At 36.6% G+C, this 8,236-nt stretch overlaps 2 protein-coding genes across 3 annotated transcripts; one reads left to right on the top strand and one right to left on the bottom strand.

Moving 5' to 3' along the window:
* Positions 1 to 787: 787 nt before the first annotated feature.
* On the top strand, positions 788 to 2,934 carry LOC107467939 (uncharacterized). Of its 2 annotated transcripts, none has more exons than XM_016087167.3 (4): positions 788 to 980; positions 1,217 to 1,453; positions 1,967 to 2,093; positions 2,518 to 2,934. In XM_016087167.3, the coding sequence occupies exons 2-4, from the start codon at positions 1,266 to 1,268 to the stop codon at positions 2,587 to 2,589; spliced, it is 387 nt and encodes a 128-aa protein (XP_015942653.1). In that variant the 5' UTR covers positions 788 to 980; positions 1,217 to 1,265; the 3' UTR covers positions 2,590 to 2,934. The 2 variants fall into 2 exon arrangements, with proteins under 2 accessions (XP_015942653.1, XP_015942654.1); XM_016087168.3 differs by having other exon boundaries at positions 1,222 to 1,453.
* Positions 2,935 to 3,638: 704 nt separating this feature from the next.
* LOC107467927 (E3 ubiquitin-protein ligase WAV3) lies at positions 3,639 to 8,236 on the bottom strand (the record flags this gene model as incomplete). Its single annotated transcript, XM_016087153.3, is given in 2 exon segments — positions 3,639 to 6,049; positions 7,872 to 8,236. Coding segments are annotated over 2 exon segments (2,202 nt in total). The 3' UTR covers positions 3,639 to 4,084.

The following is an 8,236-nucleotide window of genomic DNA, read 5'->3' on the forward strand; positions in this document are numbered from 1 at the left end:
ATCTAGTCTAGAGTGGATATCAGTTGCTCATTTTGAATATGAATTTTCTTAGTTTGATTGAACTTTTTTTCCCTTCTAAATTTTTGGTATGATTTTTACTCTCACTTTGAATATGGTAACTTTTATGAGATTTACTGATTTGACATTTATATGTTTACAGCCATATTAGTATATACAAAAAATTAATTATTTATACAAAATATATATTGCAATACAAAATATATATTGAAAATGAATTAAACATCACATATATCTATAGATAAATAGATAATACTAAATTGGTGTTAATCTTTTGTATATATATAATATTTTTGATATGCTTAAAAATAAATAAATAAATAAATAATATAGCTTTTGTATTGAACCATCGAATGAATTAAGGAGATTTTTGAAGGTCTGTGTTAATACTTAATACTTATTTTCAAATCAAAAATAGAAAACAGATACCTCTCTTTCAATGACAGGATTCGAACCCCCGACACTTGTTTAAGCGGACTAGTGAGCTAATCACTAGACCAACCCAACTTGGTTTCTATCTAAGCTCTATTTAAAGGTCTGCCGCTGGCCAATGAGTTGCTACATGCACAATGCGGGGTTCGAATTCTCGACACTTGCTTAAGCGGACGAATGAACTGACCACTCGACCAACCCAAGTTGGTTTTTCAATGAAATATTTAACATAACAAAAGTAGGGATAAGTAACCAATTAGAACGGGGTATAGCCCATTATATCAAAATATAGAGCTCAGTATACAAAAAAAAAATAGCCCAATTTACGGCCCACAGCCTTAATTCTCTGACGCTGTGTCGTTCACTGAGGTTCTCTCTCTCTCTCTCTCTCTCTCTCTCCTGTTCTGTGTGTTGCAAGTTGCAACAAAACTTAAAGAGACATTCTCGGAGGAAGTGGATCTTCACCTTTGCAGCAGCAAGTGACAAGGAAAACAATCATTTGGCTTTTTCTTAAAAACAACATAATCCAGGTCTGGTATTTACCTCAAAAGATTTAATATTAATTTGTGCCTACCAAATGTTTGATACAATGTCTCAATGAATGATATTAGCCTCAACACACAGTCCATTGAACCCAACACCACTGAATTGTAACTAACTAAATAACTAACTGATTTTTAGTTAAGACAATATAAAATATAAAAATATTGAAATTAGAATTCATTCTCAAATCTAAAACCATGTCATGATGGTGTGCTATTCAAAGTTTAGGAGAATTACTACTCCCAGTGTGGTGTTGAGTTGTTTGGATATCAATGAGTACAATTCACACAGCAAAAGCAAAAGAAGAAAATGGGAAGCAAAGTCCGACAGCTAAGAATCCAGATTCTTCTGGTTCCTTCAAGAGATGGGGCAGGAAAAGCCCCTTTCTGAGATATGGCCTTCCCATGATATCTCTTACTGTTCTTGGTGCTCTTGGCCTTGGTCATCTCTTGCAAGGCAGGTATGTTGATCTCTCTAAAATCCAAATCTTTTAGGTGTGAATAGTGAAAATCTATATTCTTGTGTTATATGAAGAAGTGAAGGTGTTGGGTCTATAAAACCAAAGGTATATATGGCTACACAACGGGAAACATGTGAATATTGCATTATCAATTAGGCTTATCTTGGAAGGCACAGAAAACTCATGCTTCTTCCGGTTTTTGAAGCTCTCATTCCGAATCCTATTATCTCACTTATTGAAGGCATTCAAGGTTCAAAGATTTGTGTTATTTTGTAATATTGGATCAACATTATTCAATAGAATCCAATGCATGGAGAACACTGTTCACATTCTTAATTTCTTAACCATGTTTTCAAGACTGGTATGCATATATATAAACATATTTATGGTGGTTTTCTGGTAATGTCACTTGTTCCTAAATGCAACTAAGAAAACAGGATAAAGCCCTAGATTTTAGTTAGTTATGTTATCTACTTAGATGTTCCTTTTTTATTTGTTCTCTTATGCTTGCAGCAAGGATATTGCAAAGGTGAAGGATGATCAGGAATGGGAAATAACTGAAGCAAGAAAAGCATTGTCTAGACTTGGACCAGTAGATGCATACAATCCAAAAACCATCTCATTGGAGGATGAGCTCAAGGTGTGTTTTTTCCCCTAAATACATGAAAAATTAATATATCTCGACACATTATATCTACTTACATGAATTTTTTCAATAAGCACTGTATTTAATATTAAACTTAAACGTGTGTCGAAAAATATGGGACTGGCATGAAGAATTCACCATTATAGATAATGCTTTGGTGTACATTTTGACTATTGAATATAGTGCTTTGAGAGATAATCTAGTTGCAAGGCCTAAGAAATTTTCTTCCCTTCCATTAGAAATTTCAGGGTAAACATTCTTACTGTAAACATGATACATAATAAAATACAATAGTATTGTTTGATCTATGTAGCCGACTCCACTTAATGGGATAAGACTTTGTTGTTGTTGTCTTCATTAGTAATTTCAGGTAATAATGACTATCCAAAGGTTCACTTTTATTTGTTTTGTTGTGTAGGCCTTGCAACAAAAGGTGAACATTGACGATTACGAGTACAAGAAAATTCCTAAACCGAATGAGGGCAAGTGAGATTAGATTATAGCTGTGAACTTTAAACAACTTCCAAACTTCTCTTTATCAAGCACAGAACCAATTTTATGGGGTCAAAGAGTCAGTTCTTACATACAAGTAGGGAAGCTGTTATTGCCACTTATTGTGTTTTGACTATGGAAGATGAAGTTGAGAATAATTGTACGAATCTCTTTTTTTAATGGGATTTTTAAGTACAGAATTTAAAGCACATCCTAAGTGTGTGTTACTGTATTAGATTCTACTTTAATAAGAGTGTATATATGTCTTTTCATATTTTGGTTGGTCAATATTAATCATTTCTTCAATTTATGCGCATTGGCCATTCCATTTTTGCAGTCATAACTTCAACTTTGGTTCAACCTTTTTGGTATATTTATAATTTAATGCTTTATGGGTCCATCATTAAATACAATAGACAGTAGATAAAGAAGTAATAATCCTTCACCATGCAACAGTTGAACAATATCCCACAAATGACCAAGCATGGGATTGAATGGACCACACTACTGAGTAGTGAGTACTCACAAGCAACTCGTTCGTCTGTGACCTGTGACTCTCTCACATGTGACTCGGTACAAAAGATTACTTGCACCAAATTGGACAGCGACCTACTCCACTTCTCTTTTCATGAGTGTGTAACTGTGACTATTATAATGAGTCGTGTATTTGAATTTGATCATTACTCTAATAGTTTTCTTGTATATTATAGTTTTTTTTCTCTACTTTATTTCATCCAATGATACATATCAGCAACATATTGTTTCAAGTAAAATGATCCTGTAATTCATATACTTGCACATTAGGCATTTAGGCGTGTGAATTTAAGCCCAAATAAATAAGAAACCACATTTTAGATTTTTAGGTGAAACTTCTTCACTAACAAAAAAAGTTCACTACCTTTACAAGTGAAAAAAAAATGTACCACAATACACATGCATTTGATTAAGGTGAGTACTTTTGAATTTTGGGAATCATCAATGCTCATAAGAATTAGATAAGGTTATTAATACTCAACTATTTGTCTTGCCAAGGGGTGGAATCAAATGAAAACATAAAGAATTGAAAACATATTATATTATACTGATGAGATCCCCAACCATTTGCACATTTGCACAATTACAAACTTTATACCCCAAGGTGTCCCAGAAAATAAAAAACCATTCTTCTCTATGTACACCAAAACCACATAATCAGAGGAAAGTAAAACCTTAAACCCCCCAAAATAGAAGAAACATAATGTAGTAAATTGCTATCTACTCCCCTTTTCTCCATTGAATGTAAAATTTGTAACCCCTCCACCCTTAACCCTTTCCTCATCTTTTATTCATTTATACATTATATTAAACAGCAAAATCACGGCTCAAAGAAATTCTTCTGTTTCTCTCCTGTTTACCACCCTCCCCAGATCTTTTATAAGCAAAAAAAAAAAGGGAAAATCATTGCCAAGGCTGATGTTCAAGATGATTTTCACAAATTCTCTGTTGGATTTTATTTACCTTGGGCTTGGTTGTGATCGGAACGACAGCAGAGGCTGAAGAAGCCTCTGGCCTGATGGACTACCTAGCAACATGGCCTGAGATCGAGTAAGCATCTGGGTCATTGATGGGGTCTGGTATGCCCGAACAAGACTTGAACTATCAGTAGAATCACCTCTTGCTGTTGCTCGTTGCCATGAGTGTGAACTCAATCCGGAAAGGATGTATGCTCTCCCAGATGCTTCGTACACATGCCTACTTGCCATCCTCTCTTGCATTTCCTTGAGTTCAGCATCCAATGCAACGCAGAGGCGGTCATGTGACTTAGCAGAAATGGTCTCCGCAAGCATCTTTCGACAGTTTTCGAGGATTAGCCCCGCGCCAGAAAGGTCTCCCTGTTCGGCTGCAAGCCGTGCCTGGGCCATTGCCTCAGCTGCTTGGAGCCTGTTTCGCTGTCTATCTACCTCAAGTGACATTACAAACTGCCCAGCCTGCTCAGGCCTTTCGATTTTAACTTCTTCGCTTTCCAGTGTCATTGTTTCCTGAGTTAAGGGATCCTTGTAAACACATTTGACCTTAAGCAATGCTGTTTCATTGCTGGATGTAGCTGGGACATCAACTGAAACTAGAAAGTCCCTCTCTTCATCAGCATATAGGTCTCCAACATCAATAAAACCTTTGCGTCCATCGGCCCCGACACGGCTTGGGTAGCTCCCTGCCTTTAGGGAAGAAAGACTAAGATTTGGATGTATACACTCAATTTCCACCTGCAGCTCCTGAACAACAACACTCAAAAGTCCTCCAATGCATTGAGCAAAGGCGTCCTGTAACACAGCTTCTGTCTCGATGAAAGAAAATGTACCACCAGACATCTCCGAAATTGAGTGCATTGATAAAGCATCATGGTCTGTGCCAAATCCAAAAGCATGCACGGGAATCTGAAAGCCCAAATTATCACGACCACTGAGAGAAGTAGGCAAAAGCAACTGGTAATTTGGTTGAGGTTGGTTAGTTCCAGGGCCATTGACGGTGTAATTATCTTGTCCATCAGATAGTAGTATAATACTGGCAACTGGATTCTTCTCTTTTCGGTCTTCCATTATCTTAGCACCTTTTCTTAACCCTTCGGCAATATTAGTGCCCCCATTTGCAACCAAAGAATTAACAGCTAGCAAAGCCTGTTGCCGCCCGGAATCCGTCATCCTTGACAGCGGAAAGAGACGGCGGGCTGTGGAAGAGAAAGCAATAACGGAAAGGCGGTCATTAGAGCCAAGGTTCTGTATAACAAATCCCATAGCTCTTTTCAGTAGTGCCAGCTTGGTTCCAGCCATGCTACCACTGATGTCAAGCACTGTGACCAGGTCAACAGGGGCACGAGGAGTCTGAGAAATCTGTGTCAAGCTAGGCTGGTTTCTACTGACATTTTGACTCCCGGCTTCAGCCGCTGTTGTAGAAGCAGTAGCAGCTTTGAGATGAACCAGAACTGTGAAATTAGAATAACTATTGGACCCAGGAGCAGCAGAAACTTCCGGATATGTTTTAATCTCCAATTCTCTAATAGAATCGTTATCTTCAGTACTCTTATTGCAAGGACTTCTCTCAGAAACTACGGTTTCATGATTCAATGATTCGTCATCATTAAATATGCCTGGCTCTTGGTAAAGGGGAACAATATGCCGCCTACTCAGGTCTCGTCGAGGAGGATGAGGTAGAGGTAGAGGTAATGGATGGACCAAGGCCATCAAAGCATCATTCTGGGGCCAATTTATTGGACTAGGTGACATTCTTCCCTGTATAGGATCCAAACTCGGACCCGAGAAAGGTATTTCTTTCCATTTTGCTCTGCACACTGGACATATTTGGTTTCCATGTTTCACATTCGAAGCAATACAGTGGAAATGGAAGGAATGTGAACACTCAGCAGTGAATATAGCCTGACCAGATCCTTGTTTCATTTTGGTTAAGCATATTGCGCAAGTTTGCTGGAAAATTGAAAAATAAAAAGCTTGTGAGAATATAGAAACTTCCAACAAAATTACTAAAAACAGAAAAAAAAGTATATGTGCAAAATATTACTTCTTACAAAGATAATCTACAGATATATAGGTATTCTATTATCCACATGCTTTAATCATCTAGACCACTATGAATGCCGCAATCAGATCGGATATACAAAACAGATTCATTCAAAGATTCTAAGAAAATATGATTTTCATTTTTCACATGTGTTACTGGAAATCAGGAAAGGTTATTTTCCATAGAAACCACATCTCAATTTCAGAATAAGTTGCAGTAATACTTCATTAGCCATTGTTCTATTCAATTTCAAAAAAGTACACCATTGGAAATAATCTTAAAATAGTTTCGGATTATGATAAAAGAGATGTCCTATCAGAACATTATGGAGAAGTTAATAATGCTTTTGCACCAAGCAATTGTGACAAAAGCAAAGGGCCAATATTAAGTTGCTTTAAGACATCCCTTCCAACTATTCAAATCTTTCTTTTTCATTTCCGGCATTTTGCCAAAAGAAGGCTTTACCATCAATCATACGAATCTCGAACAAACATGAAGCTGTCGACATTGTGAGATTATGAAAGAAGGATGGTAAAACATCTAATCTGAACAAATAAAATCAGTTCTAAACTTTCACCTTAGTCCTCAAAGACTGCTATTATGACTCGGACTAAAATGAACAAGCCAGCTAACAATATCATATCTTAATTTTTCTTTTCGCTTTTTTTTTTTAAATAAACATAGCTCAGTCAATAGAAAGGTGACAGGAAAATGGGGAAATACTGTAATCTTATCTAAAAGAAGTGACATTAAAGGTAGAAATAATAATGTTAGTTCAAGGCATTAAAATAAATAAATAAATAAATAAAAATAAAAAACACAATTGATGACAACTTCATAGTTACAACTTGCAACTGAAATATGTATACAAGGTAAAAGGTCAACAAAACACAGCTCTATCAACAACCCACGTCATAGGGAAGTAGAAAGAGTCGAAGGCAACAAAATGAACAGAAGGTATCCAAAATTGATCAAAGCTAAAAAAAAGTCTTCTGGTCCCTGGCAATCAATGTATCTTTATTTAATACTATATGTATATGCATTCTATTTTGTCCATAAATACTATTTTGGCATCACATTCAATTAAATTCGGATAATTTGGGGCCTAAACACGCCTTAATTCAAATTAGAGGCTAAATTGTAGACGATGTATATTTTCGTGGACCCAAAAATGCTTGTTCGCTCAAATCATAATAAACTCCCAAAAAAAAAGGGACAACATAATAAGGGTCATCAGGGGTCTTGATAAAAGTACTATATGCTAATTAAACAAATTTCACAAAGCCAAGAAAAAAAGAAAGAAAAATTATAAAAAATTTCTTCTTTAGCCTGAAAGCATATTTTTTTTTGGCGGAAATGTTATTTTTTTAAACCATTTTTATTGATGACAAAATTTCATTTTGCTTAATCAGGGAAAGAAAAATGAAAAATCCCATTTTGCACATACCCTCTTGTAAGATTCTTCCTAAATGCATTTAATTTGTCCTAGCAACCTAACATTCAAATCAAACAAAACATAAAAAGAAACAAAAAAGCATTTATTTTTCCCCAAAATAAAACGAAGGAGAGAGAACTATCATATTCATGGTAGCAGTAACATTACCCAAAACAAAGTGAATAATCATAATCAATAATTAATGTGTGTGTGTGTGTGTGTGTGTGTGTGTGTGTGTGAGAGAGAGAGAGAGAGAGAGAGAGAGAGAGAGAGAGAGACCAAAAAAAACCCACCTTTGAAGACTTGCTGCTGCTGACACTTCTCGACAGCTTCAACGACGGAACCGGCGCTGTTGGCGTAGAAGAACCCATGTCCATGTTCTCCGCCGCCGGAAGCAGCGCTGCGTTTGACAGCCTCTCGGAAACCTCCGTGTGCGACGGAGATGAGTCACTGTCGTCTAAGGTCTTGGGAACAAACATGCAGAGGTTGAGCCCCAGAGCCACCTTCGCTTTCTTCCATTTGCTTCCCATTTCTTCACACCCCTTTGAGATCTCTCAACAACCACCGAAATGCTTGAAAACCCAGATCTCAAACGGCGAAAAGTTTCGAGCTTTGACAAGCTTAGCTCAGCTGAGAGCCCTCGTAACGAGAGAGGGTT

This window comes from Arachis duranensis, chromosome 9 (genome assembly GCF_000817695.3).
Source record: "Arachis duranensis cultivar V14167 chromosome 9, aradu.V14167.gnm2.J7QH, whole genome shotgun sequence".
Classification (NCBI taxonomy): Eukaryota; Viridiplantae; Streptophyta; class Magnoliopsida; order Fabales; family Fabaceae; genus Arachis; species Arachis duranensis.

What these genes read in the sequence shown, in the direction of transcription:
- LOC107467939 (XM_016087167.3), top strand. Translation starts at nt 1,266, where the DNA reads ATGAGTACAATTCACACAGCAAAAGCAAAAGAAGAAAATGGGAAGCAA. An exon ending in GGTCATCTCTTGCAAGGCAG is followed by an intron (nt 1,454 to 1,966) that starts GTATGTTGATCT and finishes TTATGCTTGCAG; the next exon opens with CAAGGATATTGCAAAGGTGA. An exon ending in CATTGGAGGATGAGCTCAAG is followed by an intron (nt 2,094 to 2,517) that starts GTGTGTTTTTTC and finishes TTTGTTGTGTAG; the next exon opens with GCCTTGCAACAAAAGGTGAA.